The 25459-nt window shown below is 35.1% G+C and overlaps 1 protein-coding gene across 1 annotated transcript in view; it reads left to right on the forward strand.

Moving 5' to 3' along the window:
• SPRED1 (sprouty related EVH1 domain containing 1) overlaps nucleotides 1-19248 on the forward strand; it is a 59278-nt gene extending 40030 nt beyond the window's left edge. The window contains exons 3-6 of the mRNA XM_039705043.1: nucleotides 3222-3390; nucleotides 4682-4731; nucleotides 12639-12797; nucleotides 17346-19248. Of these exons, the coding sequence (XP_039560977.1) occupies nucleotides 3222-3390; nucleotides 4682-4731; nucleotides 12639-12797; nucleotides 17346-18005 (1038 nt within the window). The 3' untranslated portion in view covers nucleotides 18006-19248. The remainder of the gene's footprint in view (nucleotides 1-3221; nucleotides 3391-4681; nucleotides 4732-12638; nucleotides 12798-17345) is intronic.
• Nucleotides 19249-25459: the final 6211 nt, after the last annotated feature.

Raw genomic sequence — 25459 nt, forward strand, 5'->3', positions numbered from 1 at the left:
TTTATGCTTTGAGAATTTAAATTTTGGTCATGTGGATCTGGTTTTCTTCTGACTTGAGTCTGATTCTCCTATAATTTTCTGTTATGTGCCAAGGTAGATATTTCATATTGGTATGGAAGTCTTATGTTTAAGTCTCCAAATGAAGAAAACCTTCAGAACAGTAACCTATGGGTTAAGCTTAGTTAAGCTGTGTAGGCATTTTATTTACAAATATTCAGGCCTTTGCTGTGCTTATCCCTGGAGATCTTGGGGAAGGTCTACCTAAGAAGGTTTGGGAGTGCTTATTTTGGGTAACCATGTGGAAGAGTATATGACCTTCACCTATGATGTGGAGAGTTCTGAACCATAGCAAAGCACTTTAAAAATAATTGGAATTTTGAAATATATCTGCATTGAAAAAGCCTGGTTTCCATTTCCAGGCCTTGGAGAATGTGTGTAGGGGGATACTTCCTCCCCAGCCCCCATGATCCTTCACATGCTTGAGCATAAGGTAGCCTTTGGCAAAATTAAGTTTTACAATCTAAAAATTCACTATTGCTGCAAAGCATAGAAGTGTTTCAGGGACAGAAAAATTCTTCTGGGGATAGTTGGTATGTTTTTTAATTTGATTTGCATTTTTTGTATTTCTGAATGTAACAAGTACTATTGAAGTGCTGAATATTTATAAATTTGTGTCCCACTGCTAACTGAGACCTGTAACTTTTCAGCTTTCTCTCAGATAGGGCAGGAATCAAGTCTTGCTTAATTTTAATGCAACATATTTTTCCCTTTTCAATGCCCTTTCACTTATATCTTCTGTGTTAAGCAGTCTGTTTCAATACAGGTTTAGATGGGAAAAATCAGTGTCACCTCCTCAAATGTGTTATTTCCTTGAATCAAGTTGGAAACAATTACAGTGCTGGGTTGGATGTTTACTTGTTTTGTTAATCAAAGCTTGTTATATAATAGGTGAGGGTTGGAAGTGGGGGGTAAGTGTTGCTTTTTGGGCCGGAGGGAGTTGGTTTGGGAATTTTCTAGTTTGGATTGTGTGTCTTTGAAAACCATAGCTTCTACTCAGTGAAGTTTTAATCCAGTTTTTATCTCTAGTGGTAAAAATTTTACTGGGTATGAATTTTCAGTATGAAATAATCTGAATTAATCCCTTGGGCACCAGAAATTCATTGTGATGCTGTAAAATCAGGCTTGCAGTACTCTTGTTGATGTTTTGGATGACACGGCACACAAAATAGACTGTGAAAATAGTTGGTGTTAATGTATTAGAGATTCCCCCTAAAGAGCTCTCAGACCTAGAAAAGGCAGTGGTGTGAGAAGCCTTCCTTTTTAACTGCTCTTTAAAAGAGGAAGCAAGTTTGAAATCATCCAGAGGAATAGAACAACTATTTGATGCAGCTTATAACTGCAGAATAATCCTTTTTTTCTTCCTGCAACAACTTTTCCCACAGACCTACAGCAAACAGATTCCTTTTTATGTTTTCTCCTTCCTAAGCAGTTTTATCTACATATTGTTGACCATTTAGGGAGATCCAAGTGGAGAAACAAAAAATTGCATTAATGCTAAAGGAGTTTATATGTGCAGATAGATTATTATCCTTCTAGAGGCAGAGGTAGAAGGCAGTAACAGTGGAGAGGAGATGATTACTGGTGGGTTGTAGGGGGAATAAATAATGAAGTGCAAGAGAAAAAACCTATTTGCCTATGTAATAATTAGACAGTGAAAGGAGAAGAGGAACACAAAGAATATATAAGAATAACCCGAATACATTTATATTTTTTTTCAATTTGAGGGGTTTTCTCAGTTGTTTATACTTAAACTAATTTTACGATATCCTGTGAGGAAATTTGTATTTTTTCTTTTAAAAAGCCACATATGTAACAAAAAATAAAAAACTTCTAGAAAGGCATCAATGAAATGATAGAATATTGAAATTCCTCATTCATCTCTCAGTCAGTGTAGACCTCCATCATCAAATACTAATACAGAGAGACATGTCTTGCTGGGAGCTTTATCATACTGCACTGGGAGCAGATCAATGCACTTCCCTCCATACTTGCTTGTTCACATTGGATTTTTTTTAATCAATAAGCACTCTGTGCAACGATGTTGCTTAAAATAATTTTTACCAGTAAACTAAATATGCAAATATATTTTTAAAATCAGTCTATTTAAAGGGGAAATGATAAGGCTTTCCAGTACCCGAAGGGAGCCTGCAGAAAAAGCTGGCTGGATAGGGATTATTTAACGGATTATTGACAAGACAAGGCAGAATGGCTTCAAATTTAAAGAGAGTGGATTTAGATACTATAAAAAGAAAGACACTATAAAAAATTCTTTATTGTGAGGGTGGCAAGGCACTGGAACAGGTGGCCCAGAAAAGCGGTGAATGTTCCACTCCTGGAAGTGTTCAAGGCTGTTTTGGATGGAGCTATGAGCAACCTGATGTAGTGGAAGGTGTCCCTGCCCATGTCAGGGGGGTTGGAACTGGACAGCCTTTGAGGTTTCTTTCAATGCAAACATTTTATGATTCTATGTGAAGACGGACTTTGCTTTAGAACTGAAGGAACATGTATACCTCTAATGATTTTGTAGCCAAATACTTCTGTTAATTATTCACAGTTACTGGTTTTTTTTATAGTTGAACATGAGCCACAAATGTGTTTTTGTCGAGGTGTAGGCACTAGTACACTCATAAAGATTTTAGGTTTTATTAATTTCATTTATTTTTTTAACAATTCTCTTGTATTACTTTCACTTGTCTAGTAGCCTTTCTGGGAGAAATCTGAAAATGTGCCTGAAAGCAGCATGAAGTTAGTCTAGTGCTAAAAGATGTTATCCTACTGAGATGTAGATCTCAGTGTTAGAGTAAAATTTGATATCAGCACACATAATGCTTTTTGCAGGGATGTGACCTGTTTCAGCTGCTGAACATCTACCAAGTCTGTACTGGTTGTTGCAGGTATGAGATACTTTTATGGGTATGAGATTTTTGAATAGGGAAGTTGACTCAGTAAACAAATAGTGTCTTCAACCCATACCATTTATCAGCAACTGATCGTGAATAATTTGGCCATGATGGAAATTAAGTTAAAATTACATCCTTGTAGCAGGAAGAAATTTGAAAAGAGACCTCTGTGATGTATGTTTTAGGTAGTTCACAAAGATTACCTTGTGTTCTCAAATTTGATATATTGGTCATTGATGTCTTCTGTTTTCTTTCTGAAAGGTGGTCTTGGAATGCACATTAAAGAAAGACCTTGTTTACAACAAAGTTACTCCTACTTTTTACCACTGGAAGATTGATGACAAAAAGTTTGGCCTCACATTTCAAAGTCCTGCTGATGCAAGAGCATTTGATAGAGGTATTCGGAGAGCAGTAGAGGATATTTCTCAAGGTACATATTTCAGGTGAAAGACTTGGTGGGGTGGATGAATATTGAGTGTTTACTAAAAAAGATGTCAAAGCACTTTGTGTAACATTTACATGGACAGTATTTAAGGAAGTGGATCAAACTATAGTATATTGGGATTTTAATAGATTTTGAAATAGTACTTCTGGTATTTCTGAAGTGCCATTCATTCAAGTGTCTTAAACTGTTTCACAAACACTAATAAGGTAATTTCCTAAAGCATCCCTACGTAATAAAGCATTGCCTCTTTCTTTTAGACATGAAGAAATGGAGGAAGCTGGAGTGTAATATTCTCTCACTTGGATCTTAGAAGCTTTTTGCAACTCCTGTGTTCTTGTAGGATAAGCTGGGAAGTTGAATGATTTGTGACCTATTGAGTTCTCTTTTTATCTGCACATACTTTCAGTTAATAGTCTTATTTTTTGCTAACAGCTGAATTAGTAGTAGTTCTGTGTTCAGCGTGGTTCTGAGGACAGGTTTTTTAGGAACAGAAGAAGAATTTACTCAGATAGCAATATGGCCAGCTGGTTCCAGAGCTTCACTGAATTAATGGAAACCAGTGAGCAAACTGGAGGACATCATCAAGCTTAGATTCTGAGCTGAAAATATGATAAATGTATTGCTAGTTTGAGACAGGGAGGGAAGAGAACATGTGTCTATTGAATTGAAAGAACGTCTCTTTCAGGCTTGTAAAAAGTAACTTCAGGGATTTTATATGTGTTATCCTACTAGTGAAGGGGAGGAGCATGTTTCTAAAGGGAAGTGCTTTTTGACATACTCTAATGACTGCTTTGGAATTTTGTTGGTATGATCCATATCCCTGCAAGACAAATATTTAGAGAACATAAGAGTAATTTTTTTCTCTTAGGGTCTCACACTTCTAATTTCTGCTGGTTTATAGCAAAATACAACATAGTGTGCATTCATGCCAACTAAATGTGTCTCCCTTTAATTTTCAAAATGCTACATTAAAAGGAATATACTCCTTTTCAAAGGCTTTCAACAGCTTCTGGCTGTTGATGACACTTTGAAAATGCTTTTATAAGAAAGGTGGGAACAAGAGAGAGGAGTGTGGCTGGGAATACTCATTATAGAAAATGCAGTGTAGAAATGAATGATGCTTACTAAATCAACTTGAAATGCAGTGATCTATAGGTTAAAACAAGATTATATAAATAATTATCTCTAGATATTGAGAGATGAATTGGATAACTGGAAGCAATAAGTGGTAAATACGAGGAAAATAACCTTGTCTACTATTTTTTTTTATTTGAAGGTTATCCACCCTCCCAAAATGATGTTGAAGTGGCAGAAGACTGCTTTCAAGTGAGTAAATTTTTAAATTAATTGTGCATTTTTCCTTTTACAAATGTACAGAAAAGATTTTGCTCTCATTACTGAGAATAAGCAAAATAAGAGCAATAGCAAAATTCAGTTTAATGAAATAAGTTCTAGAAGAATTGTCTAGAAGACTTATAATATTATTTGTCCTAAAACAAATAGTTATTTACTCCATAGGATAATTAAGTATCCTGAGTTTAATTTTTAAGTTCAGTATGTGTGTTCAAGTTATATATCCTCTTTGATCTTATTGAAATAAGAAATATTTTTCTGGGAAAGAGAAAATAGAGGAACAAAGTATCTTTTCACTTGTACCTCCTGTTTGTTTCCTTAGATTTCCCTTTGCAGTGATAAAACTCTTCTAACATCAAATGGTTAGAGTTGAAAAGATGCTGAGACAATGGTTGAAAGAATCCAGTCCAAACAAAGACAGAAGTGCAGACAATTTTTAAAAACACAATGAAGATAAAGTACTCACTTGTTGAGATTCAAGTTTGTATTGATCATTTTTGCACTATTCAGTTTCTGTAGGTCATAATGGCTTAAGAGATAAAAATTTATGTGCAGCCATGCTTCATAGTTACAGTGCTTTATAAGTATACCACATCATATACCGTAAGTACGGTAACACTGATGCATAGCACTGCCTGGTAATATCCAAGAACCATGTAATTAAAAAGCCAGTACAAAAAACCATTATGGATATATATATACACACACAGAGACTAAATAACTATATTGTAAGTGAATAAGTCCTACTTGTGTCTATGTATTCTTGTCATTTTTCCCTTCTTATTTATGGTTTTAGGGACAAACATGTCTTCGTTCACACGTATTCTGTTTTCAGAGTGCAGAAATTTAAATTAATATGAAGATGGTAAAGAAATAAGTTGACTTAGGGGTCTTAGTGACTATTCAGAAAACTGAGTGTTGCTAAGTGATTTCTTCTGGGAAGGAGTCTTGTCACTTATGCAATAATAAATCCTGTATCAGTGTAAATAGCTCTAGTGTAGAACCTCTAGAAAACAAAATCAAGAAAATTAGCAGCTGACTTTAAGGATGTGATAGGAGACTGAGAGTCAAGTATTTAGAAAGGATGCTGCAATGAAGTGGCAATACAGAAGCCTCCTGATATCTTTTCATTTTGTGGTAGAAGTATTACTTTGTGTAAGTGTTGGCTGTTTAACTACCTGTTGTTCTTTACTTGCAGTTCTTTACTTTAAGGCACTTGAAAGTAAAATTGCTATGAATATTAGATATTTCAGATTTTAAAAAAGAGATTATATTTTTACAGGGTGAAGGAAATATGTGCCAAACATAATGCAGTCCTTAATCAGCTCTTGAAAGACTTTCTTAAACACGCTTTGTTGCAAGGATTAATAATTGAACAGTTTCTACAGGCCTAATGAGATTAGAACAAACCAATTGTCTGATTTTGTTACCTGTTTTTTACCTTTCTATATAAGGATGCCAAAATTGAGGAAAATATCTGAGATTCATTATAGTTACAAATTTGTTATTGAGACAGTGGAGAAAAGTATATTTACGACATGTATTCTCTACATATGAATACCAATACATCACCTATTTACATATTTAAATGTAGGTTTACTTTATATTCCATTTTTTAAAATCTATATATTTTTTATATCTGTAAACCAGATTTTATATGTATAAATACTCACACACCATATATATATTAAAGGTACAAACAATCTCGTGTGGTACAAACTGCTGGCTGAACTATCTTTTACATTCTAGACAGGAAAACATACTTAATGACATCATCACAATAGACTGTTTAACTGTGGATTTGTGCTGTGGATAGATGTCCTGTTTTCTAAACACAAAAAAAGCTAGCCAATATCTCTTACCATATCTCTGCATAGCAAAGTAAAATAAGTGATACTGATACTAGCATTTATCAGAAGGAAGGAGAAAAAAAAATGCGGAAAAGACTGAATCCACCCTGGTTTAGCTATGCTTCATCTAAACTAGGTTTATGTATCAATAATGAAGCTGTAATTGCAGACTTATACACATGAGTGTAGAAAAGCTACACCATTTTAGTTACAGGCATCAGGTCTAGTCTCCAAGAATACCTTTGAAATACCAAATTGTCCACATTCTCTTTCAAATTATTAATTCCTTCCCCTTCAAGACTCTTATTCTGAGAAGTGAAACTGGATACCCCAGTTTTAACTTGATGCATAAGACCATCATTCTTTAAGGAGACTGTATTGAATATTTGAAGAGTCATGTTGACTTGTCCCCCACTTTTTGCCACTTCTAAGTTTAAAAGGTTTAATGATTTTTTCTTTACCTGTTTATTTTATAAGCTATTTTCCAAAGTCTCCATTTGTATTTTTGAGTATATTTTGGAGTACATCTATGCAAGGACATTTTGGAGTGTGGATAGAATATTAAAGAGTAGTTTTTCCTATACTGTTCTAGTCATCTTAAACAGCAGGAATCCTATATTTAGTGTACATTTGAATTATAAATATAGTATTTGGTTTGTACATAAATTTCATTCATAGTGACTTGTTTTTGTTGTTTCATTTTTTAAATGAAGATGACTAGATAATGAAGACAGCTAAATGTGTTTCTTAATTATTTTACTGGCTGGTTGTATTTGGTGCTACAGAGAGCAAAAAAAATGATGTAAAGAAGATAAAAAATTATCATCTCAGTGTGAAATCTCAGTGCTTCATTGTAATAAGTATTATCACATTTTATAGATGTAGTTAGCAGAAATAGTGATTGTCCAAAAGTTGTATGTGCATATCTTAAGTGTAAATCCAAAAACTTAACTCTTGTCTTGTGCCTTCTGGGCTAGCAATTCGCTTGCTATGTTAGACCTTGGTTCACTAAATTTTTGATTTTTTTACATTTTGTAAATAAAATCTCCCAGAGAAAGCATTCTTTTTGCTGAAGATCAAATTTATCATTTTAAGAAGACATAGCTTCCTTGTAGTTTCTTTAGCCTCTCTTTTAATGTTTTTTACAAATAATATTAAAATCCTAGTATTAAAAGAATATGGTCACTTAAGGGTTTTCATGGTTGCTTAAATTATTACAATTATTTTTAGTTGTTTAATTAACTTACTAGATGCAAATTGTTCATATCATCAAATAAGCCCTAGCCTTACCAGATTAATTTCAAACAGAAATCTGACTTCCTATAATGTTGGTAAATGTACCCTGGAAAAATATATGTAGTTACATGGAAATATACATTGGGAATTTGTTCTGTTAGGAAGTAGAGATGGTTTTGGTATAAAACCTTGCATTTTGAATGTAGGAGCAGCTTGTGTAAGTCACTTTGCTGGTTTGTTAAAATATTGGCTCCAGTTATTTTCCTCTACCAAATATAAACTTATTGCTCTAAAACTTACCTAGCTTAACTGAAAAAAAATCCAATTTTTTCCCCCCAAGAAGTAAATCTAAATGAAATCTAGAGCTCATACATTTAAAATTATTTTTATGGGGGTTTTGGATCCTGTAATCTGTAAGTCTTACTTTTGTGAACTGAAAAATAGAGTAGTTGAACTTTAATTTTTTCAGGTTTTGTTGATTCAGCCATATTGGTGTTATTTATAGGCTACCAACACATTTTAACTGTTTGAAGTAATAAGAATTGGATCACTTATGCTTTTGAGTTTCTTACTACTGGCAGAAGAAAACTGTAGACTGATAAATTGTAAGCAGAAAATAAAAAGTTTGGCTTGTTCTTTCAGAAGTACGTACACTGGACTTTTTGTTAATAGTAAGGGGGAAAGGCCTGAAACTCACATGCATCTTAAGTGGTTTTGGTGCAGGCAGGGAAGACAGTAATTGTTCATGCACTGCTATGTAAATACACTGTTTTGTGACTCTTCATAAGGGCCTTCAATGACCACTCAATTTATTTTTTCTATAACAAAATGTTTGCAGAAATTTTATTTTGCAAAAATACCATTATGACTTTTAAGGAAATGTGAAATAATTTACCCTTGACACACTGTATTGTTTTATGGATAAGACAATACTACATGGTAAAACACTAAAGATTAGAAACACAGTGCAGTTAATAAATTGCTTAGGTCTAGTTCTTAGAACTAAAAGTAATACTAATTCATATTACCAATTTCAAATCTGTTTATATATTGTGCTAAAACCGTTTTGGTTTATTAAGCTTTTTTGTTGGAGTTGTATATAAAAAACAGGAGGAATTTTTTTTCCCCTCACCAGTATTCCTAGCAGCCTCTTAATATGTAGTGTTCTCTATATATTCAGGTGGAAAAGCCTTTGAAGAAAGAGACATGCCAAGTGTCTTTTTTTTTAGTTTAAACTGTATAAAATATTCAGAGTAATCTAGGTAATATTTCAGCTTATGTCAGAAACACACACCTGAAAATAATAGAGTTTCTTTGCCAAATATATTGCACCATCAGTCTCAGAAATAGCCAAAGCAGAAGGAAGTCATTCAGATGTTTTTGAAACCTGTATAATTTATTCAGAATTGAAAAATTAAGGAAAAAGTATTGAAACGTTTTTTGTGTTGTTAGCATCAAACAGCAGATTTTCGGGCCTCATGGGAAGTAAATGCAAGAACTGGGATGCAGCGGAAATGTGGTCTCTCATCCATCCTTGTGTGTAATCATTAAACTTACTTAGAGGAGAACATTTTTAACAATGTTTGCAGAACAATGTTGAATTCTCTCCCAGACTTAACTCTGGCAAACTGGGAGAAGTAAGGAGAGAAAATTTGAAGAACAAGAGAAGCTCAGTCTGGTTTTCATTTTCTCTACAGCTGTCATCTGGCTTTGAATTCTGCTGGAGAGCTACAGCTGGAGTCATTTTATTGCTTTACCCAGCATCCTTTTGCTTGTGCGCACAGAAATGTTTTAGTAGTCTTGGAAAAAAATTCAGAGTATCTCTTAGCAACCATAGGACAGTAATTATTATACCAGCAGCTGGGAGCAAACCAGATTTCCGTTGTGCATTAAAAACTGGCGTAGGTTACTTTACAGATGATACTGAATAACCTATGCCAGTACTGTACTTTGCAGGCTGTGGTTAAAGTATATTGAATGTGGGCGGTTTAATTGCTTTGGACAGTAGAAAAGGAGAATGTGTGCATCTGTGTTAGTGTGTGATACTCTATATTTGTTGTGTATATGTTCTTGTGGAAAACTTTATATGTTTACTTCTTACTTAAATGCATTTTCAACACAATACCGTTTTTGTTTCTAGGGCTTTCTACTTCAGATTGTCAGTGTTTCCATTATAAACGTGGGTTTTCAGATGTTTATGACATTGTAATAAAACATCACATTGGAGCAGGAAGTTGTCCAAGGAAAAGGTTTTTGATGCTAATAAGCGTGGTTTGACTGTATCAAAACTGCAGTTTAATTAAAAGCAGAGAGTTCGGCGTGTTCATCTGGCTTTTCTGTAATTCAGCATAGTGAATATTTATTGGCTAAAGGACTGACATGATTGCTTTTCATTTTAATACCAGAAGTTAGTCTGTGTTCACTTACCTGTAGGGTATAGGATGGTAAGCTGAGCATTGTGCTTTCAGAAATGCTGTCTGGCGAGTTCTTGCCTTACAAAAGGTCACATGCTTTTCTCTGTCTGCTACCACCCTGAAATTTGTCCTTGAAGTCAATTTGTTTGAATTGTGGTATCTGTGTTGGAATTTTCTAAAAGCATTCTTTGATAATTGCTGTGTATAGGGCATGAAGGTTTGCTTTAAGATTAAGGTTTGGGTTTCGTGCATCATCTGGCACTGCTAGTTAGCACAGTAAGAGGTGATCTGTGCCTTTGTCCTTCATTAGATGGAGCCCTCCTTGACTGCCAAGGGGAGTACTTGTGTCTGCCTGTGTGAGCATGTGCATGTGTCTTTTTTACTTTAAAGTTACATAGTTTATTTTTAAAGAAGAAAGGTGTGAATCACCTGCAGGGACAGGAAATAATGCAGGCTACTGCAAATCTAACCCAGGGATAAAAACAGGCTTGTGGGAAGTATATGTTTTTTCCCCGGGAAGGAAGGAGTAGACGTTTTTGCAGCTTGCTCCCTTCTTCCTAGACCACTCAAATTTATAATAGCCAGGGGAAGGGGAAAGGGGATGCTTATCACTGTGGTTTCTGTAAAATGGCTTCTGGCTCTTAGCTTAAACATTTGTGGTAATTTTAAACGTTGCTCAGACCAAAAATGGATGTAGGCATTTCTTTCTCATTTTGAATGCAGTTCTTCTGTAGTTTGAGCCACTGTTTTGGAAGCCTTTTATGTCATTGGGCAATGTATCTGCCAGGAGTATCTTCTGCTATGAAGATGTTTGCTATTGCACTAATATTTGATGCTTTTTACTCTTAAAATAAGTATACATATTTGAAGTCTAATTGTTTTTAGTCATTCCAATACATCTTTTATACTCATTTCCCATAAATGTTTGACCATAAAATGTAATTTTGACGATAACAGGGTCAGTTACTTTGTGGTGGTGTCATGCTCAAGGATCTGCCAGTAGTACTTCTTTTTGGTGTTTTGCCTGTCTTCAAAATTTTTCAGGGGAACTTTACCCTGATTGAGTGAGCTTTTGTCTTTCTTGGGGTGTATGCTCTGTACTATTAGTTACACTGATCATTAATTAATTACTAAATTTAATGTTTTCCCACATAGTGCTTCTGAAACAAGATATATATAAATTTAGTGACATCATTATTTTCTTTCTCCTACAAAATCAGCTGCAGACCAGCTACTTCAAACTATCTACATGTCTTAGAACTTGATATGTTAGGTTTTTATGTTGTGAGGTACTAATGTAATCCTAGAATAAGTTCCTTAAGTACTTTGATAAGTGAAAACTAATGATTCTAATGAGTCAATACTTAACCTGCCAAAACTTTAGGTTTGCTTCTGCTGCTGTATTTTTCTGTACTATTCTTATTCTTTTCCTCTAAACATTTTCTTGATACATACAAATCCTTGTAATAAAGCTGAAACATTCTCATTGCTGGAAGCTGGATGATGCCAGAATTTTCTCAGTGCTATCCATGATGACAGCCAGTTAACTTTACAGCATCCCTCAATGCAAACAAAACATACAGTACATTTTTGGCAGCTCAATGGAATTTGTATCAAAATGCTGTGCTGTATCCTAAGTATGTCCCAGTTAGTCAAGCTTAAAAAATGAGAACTGTTCATGTTTTCAATTCATTTCAGAAACTGGATCATCTTACAAGCCAGTATTCCACCCAAACATACTTCCTTCTTCTGAACAGCACAGGTCTTGCAGCTATCTCATCATGTATTGCTTCATAGTCTCACTTTTTGTATCAAATTGCCTGATACAGCTCTAATTGCAAAATGACAGCCATTCATGTTTAATGCACACTTGCTGCAATTGGATATTTTAATTGGGCCAGTATGGGCTATTTTTTTTTCTTCCAGCTGATTTTGCTTTTAATTTATTAAAAGATCTGACTAGAATTTGCCTTATTAAATAGTCTCAGATTTTTTTTTCTCCAATTGTGTTTTTTTTCCTCCAGTTGTAAATATTGGCAGCCTCATGGGTAGTTAGAGGAAACATCATCTCAGAGACAGGTTAATCTCTATTTCCTTAAAGTATGACTTTGCAACTGTATTGCAAAGGCATGTATCTCGAGTGCCCAAGTTGTTTACTGTCTGCAGAGAAATTTTGAATTTACAAAGGCTGACTCAAAATAAAGAAAATACTTGGCTATTTCTAAATGCTTTAAAAATGTGCTTTTAAGAACACTGGTGTTTATGGATACCTCTAATACATTATGTGGAATATTACACATTTATGTATGAACTTGTTGGGTTTAGTGTTGTTTTTACATAAATGCAAAAATCATTTCAAGGAAGTTCTTATGTGTTCTAGACTGCGCAAGAAAATACATCAGGTTCACTAATGAAAGATCACCTTTTTCAACATGAAACTGTAGTAACCAGTGAAACTTACAACAGTGCAAATTTAAGGCCTTCAACATTTGAGGATTTCAACACCAGGCGAGCCTGTTTTCCTAGCCAATCTAACCAGGTAAGAATACCAATAAAAGAAGTAGTCTTTCCTTTGCTTGCTGTGTTGATGGCACAGTATGAAGTTTCTGACAAGAAATCACTGCACTCCAAATCCATGTACTTTCAACTTCTTGAAATGTTCAATATTAAACTTTGCAGCTGAAATATTATACCATTATTAGGGTAGAGATAAAGCTTTGTGAAGATATTTACCTATCATTGTAATGCACCAGACTACGTGATTAAGTGTTTAATTTCTTTCAAGTCTGTTTTTGTATTGCAGATTTCAGCATCTGCAGCCTTAAAAAGTTGTTTAATTTTTTTTCAGAAAATGTTAATTGGACATTTAGCTCAATCTTAGTTACATGTATATTAATACTGTTTTGCTTAGAAATATTGAAAAGTATTCAGCCTTTGGTACAGCAATATAGCACTATACATTTTTCTTCTTTTCTAAAGGTAAAAGAACTGACAATTTTTGTAGACTATAGAAGTAGTCTGAGTAAGATGGACTACAATTAATTTGATGGTCTTATGTCTAGACTCAAAGACATGGGAAGCTTTTAGAATGTACTGAATAACAGATGTCAAAGCAAAATGCAAGTTCAAGTAGTTCTGAAGACTTACCAAATAATTGTGTTGCTTGTAACAAAGCTTTTTAGTACCTTCAGTTATTTTTCAAGAGAAAAATAGAGTTGTACTTAAGTCTTATATCAGCTACACTTAATCTGCTTTATTGGGCAAAAGAAGTAAGCATTGTTGTCTGGAGAACTAAGAAGCTTGAAATTATTAATTCTTTATCTTTATTCATTGATCTACTCCAATTATCTCTTCGTATAAGTCACCTCATATTTTTGTTTCTGTTAAGGTACATATTTACCTTTTGTTTCTGTTGAGGTACATATTTTTCCCTCTTCCCATTTACTTGCAAAGACAATGGTAAATATTTTTTAGAATAGAAGGATTGGTGATTAGGTTATTGCAGCTAAAATTTAATGGCTGCAGTAACCAGTGATGTATGTCATGTTAGTCTTCCTCGCATTGTAAAGAAAAGTGCAGTAGCTTGAAATTTCTGTATGTTTTAAAAGCATGTATAAAATCAACTACCACAGAAGTGATAACTTAGGCTATGTTAAACTGATTAGTCTGTGTCTGTCTGATAGAAATTAAATAGAAATTTCTTTCAAATGACAATGTTAGAATTCAGTTCTTGAAAAGTTATAGGGGATTCCATAAAAATTTAAATAGATATTCTTTAAAATATTCTTCTCCTACTGTAGCACCACTTGCAAGCAACAGACACTCTGCTTTTTGCATGGTCTTGTAGCACACACATTTACAACACAGGCAAGTCACCAAAACTTCACATTCTATATGTGCACACGCTGCACTGGTTCTGCTAAACTCCATGCATGTGACCAGGTGGCACTGCAGATCTTGAGCTAATTACTGTGTTTATTTCAATTTTGTGTAAATAAGTTTGAACACTCTTACTTAAGAATGTGCTCATAAGTTGAATAGTTCAAGAAGTACATGCTCCAACTAAAGAAATAATTAATGACAATTCAGATTTTTACCTGTCATATTTTGACTGTTAGTAAAAAATACTCAATTCCTTCAGCTTTCCAGCTTCTGATACGTGGATGTGTGTTAAACTTTGCAATGATGTAGCCAGCTGCTGGTGTCTTCATACTGAGAAGTTGCAAGATGAGCAAAATCAGGTGTAATTCTTTGAGGAGAAACAGCAAGGGCTACAGTACCAGAATGACTGTGCTTTGTTTAAAGGGGCACCCTTTAACCTTAAGTAAGGTGCAATACTTGTGGGTTCAGTTGCATAAACAAAAGTTTTCTGCTTAATTTCTGGTTGACTAATCATGTCAGAATCAGATTCTCTTGGAATTTGTTTGCTGTAATATTCTTCCTCCTTTCCTGCTTCAGCTTCACATAGATGACATTTGTACTGAGTTTTAGTTTTGACTATTTAGAGGACGAAGTACATTATTCTCATTTGTACCTATGTGAATTTGGATTGAGAACTGTTCAAAAGTTTTCATGTACTTCATGCATTCACATAGGTCCCATTTAATACCCAATGAATAAGCTCTTTCCAGCCTTTCTTCAGTTTGCTTATTTTTCAGCATGTTCTGCTCAAAAAATATTTCTTAATATCAGTGCCTTAAAGAGTGTAGTGGTGCCTTATTTGTAACATGCCAGTTAAGTATTTTCAGGTGTTGGACTCAAGGCTTGAAAAAAATGAGTTCTACGTATGTGGTGTGTTCTGCTCAAACAAATAAAAAGCCTTCAGAGGCTAAGGAGAGAGATCACATTCTACTGTTGTTAGTATTTGTAGTGATCCTTAATGGCTGTTAGCTGTCTGGGCAATGGGAAGTTGAGGGTGAATTTTTGTATGGAGGTTTTAGGGTTTTTTTCTTTTAAACAATGCGTTTTATTTACTGTCTTAAGTGCATGCATAATAGTCTATGTGGACAGCAGGGTAAGGATCCTTTATGCCTGTAACATATGGAATTCTAATAACTTTTGTGGCTTTTTTTTCTTAAATAAATTTATTCTGTAAAATGTTCAAATAAGCTCATTATCCATAGTTAGTTATTTTTGCTAAACAATGGATTCTTCCTCTTGTTTGAAAACTGAATAGGGCTGAGAAGTAGTCTGCTTTTATAAGCAAAGGGGAAGCCTAACTGCTTGTATAGGAGCCTGGGGAAGTATGGAAGTGAAGCAATGCTAGCTGAATTGGGTATAACCTTTCTTCTCCCTGTATCCTTGAAACCTTGTGGAAGTTCAACTATGTGGCTTAGAGCCAAGGAAAAAAATTGCTCTTGTTAGCATACTCCAGTTGAAAGTCCCAGGGCAAAGCATCTCTAATTACAGTTCTGTACTCATCACACGAGGATTGTTGAGCAGGGAAGTGATGGTTAGAGCAGGCTACAGATATTCTTACATAATCAGAAGATAGCATATTTTAAGAAGCTCTTCCTTCCTCTTTTACAGCTGCCTTCCCTTTTCCCTTCTCTGTCTCCTGCCCCAAAATCAGGACATGCAGACTTCAGCACAGTAGGAGTACAGATGCATGCAAAGTGACATAGAAGTGTTTTAACCTAAAACAACATCTTCAGTAGTTTCACACACTGCAACAGATCAGGAACATGCAGTTTAACTGTTGTACTTGACTGTGGAATGGTGACACATTCATTCTCATTAATTTGAGTACTAATACGATAAACCTGCTCAAAGCAACAATACTGATACCAAAGATCATTCCCAAGTAATTCATGATTCTAGAAGAATTTGTAATACTAGTAGGTTAGAGAGGGGAGGGGTATTTTGTCTTTTCTGAGAAATGGTTTACAGGCTGTGCACTAGACAGAAAAAAAAGGCAGAATTTGACTTGAAGCCCACTCATAATCTGGCTCTGATTATAACAGCCCTACAGTGTAGGAAACTAATTGTCTGCCTGTAAGGTAGAAATACTGGGGCATACTGAGACCCCTGTTCTTTTACTGCACTGCCTGCTATTTTCAGGAGCTACTTTTATACACATGTGCTAAATTTTTACCCTGTCATTATTTGCACCTTTTCTTGAAAGTCACTTCAATGACTATCTAATGTGATAACAGTAACATTTAGTGGTAATTCACTGTCTTACACGTAGATTTCTAAGGCCTGCAGTATTTCAGTTTGGATGATTCTCTGAATTTTGTCATCTTTGTCATCTTTTTAATGTCCCCACGCCCTTTCACTGTAAGGCAGAACTCTCACCTTATTTCTCTGGTGGTTTTGTATGTGTTCAGCACATTCCTTACTACTTGCCTTTTGAAGTAAAAGGTCTTAAATTATGGTCAGTTCATTACAAACTGAAAATTTAAGAAGTACTTGGATCTTTGCCTGCCTGTGTACTGAGCTAATCAATGTTAGTACTGTATATTATCTAAGGAGAGACACATTCAGAAGAGGCTGTTATTGATTGATTGTCATAGTGAATGTTGTTCTTCATACTGCAAAATCCTCATCTAGAACACAGCCTTGATAATTAGTTACCAGTATTCAGTACTGTTGTTATGAATTGGAGAGTGTTTGAAAAGTTACAGCAAGAATTAAGGACAGCTTCTCCTGGATAACACAATAGTGAATGTAGCAGAGAGTTAGTCCTAAAGCAGCAGATCATCACATGAAATCAGCACATAAGGCATAATTAGTTTGTGGAATTAGCCCCCACTTTAAGATATTAACACACTAATTTTGAGCATAATTCACAGAGCAGCATCAAGTTTTATGTGGATATCAAAATACTCAAAGCTCTTCTGAGACATGAAAAAGTCAGGAAAGAATACTGAAGCTCATAGACCTAATGCCCTGCAGAAGACTCATTATTGTGGGGATGTTTGTAAATTTTAGTAGTGAGAAAACAACCTGAATTTTTTTATCCTCAGTCAGCAAAAGAAAAAAGGCTTGGTTTTTTAGTTTTCTAATCTAAAATTTACATTGTAGGTGGACACAAATTTGGGACTTCACCATAGTAAATTTCTCTTACTTTGCCTCTACTTTTCAGGTCCCACTGAAGTCAATCAGACATGTTAGTTTTCAGGACGAAGATGAAATTGTCAGAATAAACCCTCGTGACATTTTGATACGTCGTTATGCGGACTACAGGCATCCTGACATGTGGAAGAATGACCTGGAGAGGGATGATGCAGACTCAAATATACCATTTTCTAAATCAGACAGTAAAAAATCTGACTATTTATACCCATGTGGAGATGGAACTAAGTTGAATTCCTTAAAAGACTCAAAGAGTTCTGTGGTATTTAAAACTCAGCCTTCCTCATCAAAATTTAAAAACTCAAAAAGAAGAAAAGAGGATGGTGAGCGTTCCCGCTGTATATACTGCCAGGAAAGGTTTAATCATGAAGATAATGGCAGAGGAAAATGTCAAGATGCGCCAGATCCTATTAAAAGATGTATCTACCAAGTTAGTTGCATGCTTTGCGCAGAGAGCATGCTGTATCACTGCATGTCAGACTCTGAAGGAGATTTCTCTGATCCTTGCTCGTGTGACACTAGTGATGACAAGTTCTGCTTACGCTGGTTAGCACTGGTGGCACTCTCGTTCATTGCTCCATGTATGTGCTGCTACCTCCCCTTGAGAGCATGCCATCACTGTGGTGAGGTGTGTGGGTGCTGTGGAGGAAAGCATAAAGCTGCAGGATGAATCAGTCTTGTGCCAAACAGAGCTGAAAAATCTTTGTTTCCAGGAAGCATCTAACTTGGATTTGTGGAAGCTTTTTGGCAAGCTGAAGGGAATCTTCTTTCACGTAAGAGATGCTTGATGTGGAGGAAGCAACAAGACTTGTCAGACCTTGGCATTTTACAAGTGCTAGCCACGCCTAACTATTTCCTTTGAGTGCGTGGCATTTGTTGCAAGTTGTGAAGGAGATTTTGCGAAGGAAAGCCTGTTCTTATTATTGGCTATAAAATGAGTATATAAACTATGATTATACTAAAAGGGATTAACTTTTGCCACTTTGTACATTCATGGTTTAGGTGAGGGGGCTCTTTTAAAAGGATTAAAACTTATCTGAGGGGAAATTTTAACTAAAAGTGCACTAGTGACAGTTGATTTAAGATTAAGAAAAGTTAATACTCAGCAAATGAGAATTGAAACTGATTTTAAGTGCAACTAAATCACTTATTAATAGTTTTTTGGAAGCAACTTTATGTATAAATAACAAATGTTTATATTTAACTAAATGTGTAAGGTACGAATTATTACTTGTTAAACTTTCCTTCCCTCCAATATAGTAGGTATGGACCATATCTACTGTCACATTCCATGGTAGTATTTTAAATAGTTAATTTAGTTGCATTTTTATTCCAGATGGACAAATTGATATTTTCAGTCCTGGTTCCCTTCAGCTACAGTTTGTGTTGAGTTGTATCCATGCATTCTGATAATCTAAAAACCTTTAAAATATTAATTATTCTAGTCTTGAGTGACCAATATTTTTTTCGTTAAGCACAGATGTAATTGTCTAAAATGTTCTTGTTAGAACATAACATTTATTTTTATATATAAATTACTTTGATTTCAACATAATAGCAAAAAGGATGTTGTTTCTGTTGTTCAACCAGCAAGTTGTTTTCTTTTGGGGTGTCCTCCAAAAATACTTTCTTGCATATTCAAATGTTCATTAAGCAAAAGGTACATTAAGGCAGTTGTAACAAATTGTCACCAGTGTTCTTGTTTATCCTTCTGTTAAACTAGGATCCTGTTCAGCTGTTTATCAAGTACTATGATTAAAACAAAAGATTAATAACAAAAGTGAAATTGTTTTCATTATTTTGAGCCACAAGTTTTTCTAATTTGAATGGGCAAGGACAAAAGTACTGTGTGTTTTGTTCAGAAAGAACAACAAAAGACTTAGCTTGAGAAATAAATTACAGCCCAGGCAAAACTGAGTGAACTTCTTAATTGGGGAAATTTGAAGGCAGGGCTGGGGAGGGAGGCTGGAGAGTGTGCGTGTATGTATGTGCATGAGTGCTGGTATATTGTGTATGATATTTCTTATGGTTTTGTACTTAGCAAGTCTAGCTTTCAGGTAAGAATTAATCAATTAACCCACAGAGAATTTTTAAAAGCATTACTTGTTGTGCTGTGTTATGAAATAAGAATAATTTACTTCTTATTAAAAACATGTGAAACACTAAAAAACAGTCACAATCCATTAACAAAGGTGCCTGTTTGACAGCTTGGCTGGAGTGGGACAGATTGGCTTTAGTATACCCTTGTTCTTAAACACAGAACCAAATAATTTTATTTTTAAAATGCATTATTTTTCTCACTTACATGTATTTCTTCAGTATATTTTTGCGTAATTTTTTTCTGCTTGTATCTGGCCCCTTAATTTTCTTTTGTAGCCCAGAAGTAAAATAAGCAGATGTATATAACTATCTGTAAAATACTTTTTAAATTATATTTATATTACAGCTTGACTTGACCACCTTGTGTACATAGATCATCTCAAAGTATTATTTCACATTGAAAAAGACAGCAAATATCTTGATAACTATAGAAGTTATGGAAGAGCTTCTAGTTTTGTATTAAGAGTTGATTGGATGGCTGAAGTCCAAGAATATGACACGGTAGCAGCAGTCTTGGGTTTTTACTGTTTATGTATTTGAAAGCTGCTACTCTGGTTGGTTTTCATGCTTCACACATTTTCAGCTAAACTTGGTTGCCTAGAATAGACTGTTAACTTTAAAAACAACTTTCATTAAAAAAATGTTGATGTTTTTCTAGTGAATGAGAGGAAATTACTGTATGTACATGCTAGGTTCCTAATTCAAGGTGGAGAGGTATGAACAACCGAAGAAAAGAACTTGCTGGCTGTATAAGAAAATGCTATATAATCGTACTGTAAATATACTCCAGAAAGAAATTAGTTTTAGCAATTTCCTCTGAGCACTATACAGCATAGTGAAACTCCTGGTCCTGTACTGTATTTTATATGACACATATACTTTAATATTTTTATTAAATGTGTGCATTAATATTTTCACCTTGCATTTAACCACTTTGCTGCTAAAATGTTTTCACCTTTTGCTTTTCTCTTTGAAGACTTCTGTCATCTAATACTGGTTACTGAATGGGCCCATGCTCACTTGTTCCTGTTGTGCAGCAGTGTCAGCCAGCTTGCCTGGTTGGAGAGACCAAACACATGCAAAGATGCGAGGTTGCAGAAGGATTGGTTTTAGTAGCATGCACATGTACTTTTTCTCTGGTGCTAGGGATCTTACCCACTGTTACATTTAGGACATGAGCAGTGGAAGGTAGATATACAGCAAACCCATTCCAGAACAGCTTGTTGCATCCGTACATCTGGTTTTGGCAGCACGAAACATTCATCTATCTCTTGTGAAATATTTTCTTGAGCATTTGGAAATAGAGAAGTTTCTTCCTCAATCCGTAATCTTTGCCCTTAACATCCGAGCTGTAGTTTGCCAGGCGTGTAGTAGCAGAGCTTTGTGTTGCTTGGAGGGGACCCGAGCCTTTGGAAGCCGTCACTGAATATTAAGTCCCTCGCTCGCTGAAGCCTCGGTTACCGTGAAAATTGTTTCCCCTGAAAGGGGGAAGTTAAGGGAGCGCGGCGCTCGGGCACCATCTGCTGGGGAAAGCTCGGCGGCCTTCAGGCACAGCCCTCGATGACATCGCAGTTAACTAACGGGGCTGGCCGTGCACGGCTTAAGGTACGCCATTAGGTTATGCTTTAGCCATGAATTTACAGAATACTCATTTGCAATCTGATGGGATGCTTTAGCTCACCATGCCTCTTAAGTTTCGTTATTAATACTGAAGTAAAATCCTTTAAACCATATATTTTGTTAGGTTTAAAATTGTTATGATGGCCTGTTACAAGAGCATAAAAACCAGGAATGAAATGAAAATTGTTTTGTGTCACTGGGCTTCGAAGAAAGGGGTTTTATTATTATGATTATTTTATTTATTTCCCCTCTTGAAGTTCTTCCCACAGCAAGGTGATGGAGTTTTGATGCTCATGCAGATGGAATTTGGCCTTTTGTGATACAAATCAAGTTGTGAGGATGCACAGGTGGGTGTGTGCTCTCACAAATGAATTTCAGTAGCTGTGAAAGATACACCTACAGCTGTGTGCATGTTTAAAGCAATATCTAATGATAATATACAATTATTATGGTAACTGTTTAGTAAACAGCATGACATCATAAAACTCTTCAAGAGCTTATAGAAGAGATGTCTCAAACAGTCTTAACCAATGCAGTTTCCCCTAGAGAAGCAAATGTGTTTTGAAGAATGCCTTAATTGTGCATGCTGGAATATAACATTCCCATTTTGGATGAGTTCTCAGAATGATATGTTTGTGTGTACCTGGAGGATAATGTTGAACACTTCTGTAAATAATGCCCAGGTTTAAATTAGACTTTAAATCTTTTCCAGGCTTATGGCACAATGTGCAGCCAGTACAGCTATACATTCATATTAGTAAAATGAAGATCAGGATCACTGGCTGGCAAAAAAAATCCAAGAACTTTAAAAAGATGCCTTATGGTACTATTAGTCCAGCAGCTGGGTGGATAAAACTTGTTTACTTCGGTGCATTTACAAATATAAAGGGTTGAGGGGGATGTTAGATTTTCATTTTGATTTTTTTTCCTCTGAAAGTTTCTCTTAATTGCAAAAGTTCGTTAAAGAAATCAAAGCATTTGGTGAAAAAGCAGCTGTCATGTGTAAAGCTGTGGTATAAGCTGTACATGGTTTTCCTTCTTTTGCTTGGTGCCATTTGCTTTTCACCCTAATGACCTCAAAGTGCCTCATGTGTATATTGTTTCCATTAAACCTCAAATGCTATTTGTGTCTACTAAATGATGTATAATTTAATTAACTCATCCCATAGGTGTTGCGTAAAGAATATGAATATAGCTTGTTACTTTGAGTATATAATGTAAATATGTCTTTAAGTTTGTAACTGGTTTGTTACATCATATCCTTCTAAGCTGATGAAGTAGATAACACCATAAAAACTGTTTCAATGTTTTTCCTGTAATTACCTGATTAAAACTATCTCGAAATGAAAAAAATATGTTTTTCTATTCTGTGTTGGAATTGCTCAGAACAGTGCACATGAAATGAAATGTTGCAGCTCAAGAACAGAATAAAAAGAAGTAAATACAAGTATTACCTTCAAATTCCAGCATCTTTCATTGTAGGAACCATTTTTAAGAGTTGCTGTAATGTTTTAAAGAAAAACAGCCTTATACCAGTTTGCTTTGTATGTACAGCACTACTTGTCATTGACATCATGCTGAGGAGGTCAAGATTCCTTTACATAAAACATATATATCTGAATTCCCACTAGACCCCACCACAAAAATGCCTATCTCTGAATATAATTCTGAGCTTTGTAAGTTACAGAATAAGAAATACATCAGAAAAGGAAGGAAAACTAATCAGTCCATGACGAAAAATGAACAAGTAGAAATCTGTGAGACCATAATTTGAAAGTTCAATAGTCAGGGTTTAGGCTAGGTTATTTTAAATTGAATTGTATTTGCCTCTAGGTTTTACAAATGCTTTCTTATTGGTTGCAGTCAATAAAACAATTCTCCCTGTTCATTTGATCAGTTGCTAACTTGAAGAATTTTCATTGCCAGGTGTAACTTTTACATGGACTATTAAGTGTAGATACTTGAGCTTTTAATTGATGATGTGAAAATGCACTTCTACCAGAGGAATGAAACAGACAAATGAAATGAATGACAAATACGGTGAAGAGCTACTAGAGAAAACTATAGAACTATGTGAAAAACAAGTATGAGAAAGCAGTTTAGCATTAAGTATAGTTTCATATGATTTGGAAACCTAATGTTACATGTCAGACAAATCTACCTTAATGTAACGATTAATGCACATTCTTCTGGCTTTGAACAAGAAAAAAAAGGATAGGTAAGGAATCCTTGTTCTTTCTTGTTGATTTCTTTTTCTTGTTCTTTTTTCTCTTTTTTTTGTCTTCTTGGTTGGGTGGGGTTTTTTTTTATTTGGGGGGTTTGTGGTGGTGATGGATTTTGTGGGGTTTTTTTGTTTCATATTCTTTTTGTTTTCTTGTTCTTTTCTTCTTTACAGCTGAGTCAAACTTAATTGCTGGAGTTCACAGAGCTAGTGGCCAGTTTCTAAAGACAATTCACAAAAATATCCAAGTCATTTACCAATTAATATTCAGCCTTTTGTATCACTGTTTCCTTAACCTTTTGAATTATTGTCGTGGATCACTATAGGATCCTGTGCCAGAACAGAAAGACTTCAGTCTGGAGGATTGTGTCATCACTTCCATAATTTGAGAACACAGGTGTAATTTAACAGTTTGAAAACAGACATAACAAGTAAATGAATGACAATAAAAAATAATCCACATTTTCTACCTTTAATTTGAGATTGGACAGTACGATTACACACACAATGGGATCTGACTTAATTGTGCTTTGAGTAATGTGTACTGTGAATCACTAACAATACTTGGTTTTACCTAGAAGGAAAAGAAAAAAAAAGATAAGTCAGTTCTTCAAGAAACTTGTATCTCTAGGTATCCATGCCCTGACTTGAGGGGTTTTGGAATATTTGAGAATATAATGTCTTTGACAGAATAAGCTTCTCAGATTAATTGCGATTTCAGCTAAGTGGTGGTTTGGCAGACTCCAAGCACATCTCAGTACCCACCAAATTAAATACAATGTTTTTAGCAGTATGCAATTATCTATGTCAGTTCGAGGTAATGCACAGGAACAATTATTTCATGTTAGGCATTTGCTGCTTTTTTATTTTTTAAACCACCAACAAAAACCTCTTCTTCATTCTGATTTTGAGTAATATGAATCAGGGTAAGTAAGCTGACCAAATAATAACTGTTTGAAAGAGGAGACACCCTTCTAAATGTAGACCCAGTACTGATCAATTAAATCTGTTTTTGTGGTCAGTGCTAAAAGTAGCTATACAAAAGCCTTTTAAGATGATTAAACTTACTGTTGCATGTAAAACTGGCTTTGAGTCAGGAGCTAATCTTCCTTACTCCAATATTGCAACTTGCCAAAGCATTCCTGTGTGAGCTCTCTCCTTGTATGACATTAGTAGGATACAAATCTATTGACACCTGACACCTCCTAGCTCTCTGTGTAAGTAACTTGCCATTTTGTGTCCCATGTAAACAGCAAATAGTATAGTGGACTACTTTCACACTGAAAATATGAAAATACTGTTTCTGAAGTAGAAAGAGGTTGTGCAAACATATTGCTGCTGTCGGCAGTTATCAGTGCCCTTTGCTGGAGCTGGCTGTCTCTTTGTACCTGACAATGTGCTTTGGTGCTTTTCTGTTGTTGCTTTTATTGCCTGTGAGGGAAGTGTTACAGTGACCTACTCTTTCTGTCTTTTCTCCATAACTTGTTCCCTTTTTCTTTCGGTGTGTTTTGAAGTTGTCTTCAGCTTTCTCTGCCAGCATATAGAGTTTTTACAATCTGTGTGCATCTGATGATGATAGCTGCTAATTATTAAATGCCCATTATAAATAGTATTTAAAAGTTGTATTGTAAGCCTCAGAAGAGTTTGAAGTACTACATCACTCTTGAATATAGTAATGCTGAGAAGTTGTCTCCATTAGGTGGGCAGTCAGCCTGTGGCTGACCAATCCAAAGAACTTGTTTTCCAAGTCTGATATGGTTTTACCTAAGTTTTCTTTTGTCTCTTACCTATTTGCATTTAACTGTTTACAAGATGGGCAAACGGGCTGGATTCTGCAAAACACTGGGAGAGTCTTTTCAAGGGGAGCAGGAAAACTAAAACACTGAAGCTCTAAACAACTCTTGGTTTGCTCTCTTGCCCTAAAAATCACATTGGTAATAGAGTTAAATAATTTGAACAGTTGTTGGAACTATGTTGAAACCAACAAGGTGGAACAAATTAGTTTGGGAAGGTTGTCACTGTTGGCCTTCAAGAGTACAAGAGACACTTGAGTCACCAACTGTGCAGGATCCACTGTTCTTGTTTTCCATGACTCTACAGCTAAGTGTTAAAAATGCTGCTTATGAAGGAGACAACTCTTTTTCTTTCAGGGCTAATTCTCTCATGAGAATGGTAAATGACTC

This window comes from Passer montanus, unplaced genomic scaffold, assembly GCF_014805655.1.
Source record: "Passer montanus isolate IOZ18808 unplaced genomic scaffold, ASM1480565v1 scaffold18, whole genome shotgun sequence".
In the NCBI taxonomy this organism is placed as follows: domain Eukaryota; kingdom Metazoa; phylum Chordata; class Aves; order Passeriformes; family Passeridae; genus Passer; species Passer montanus.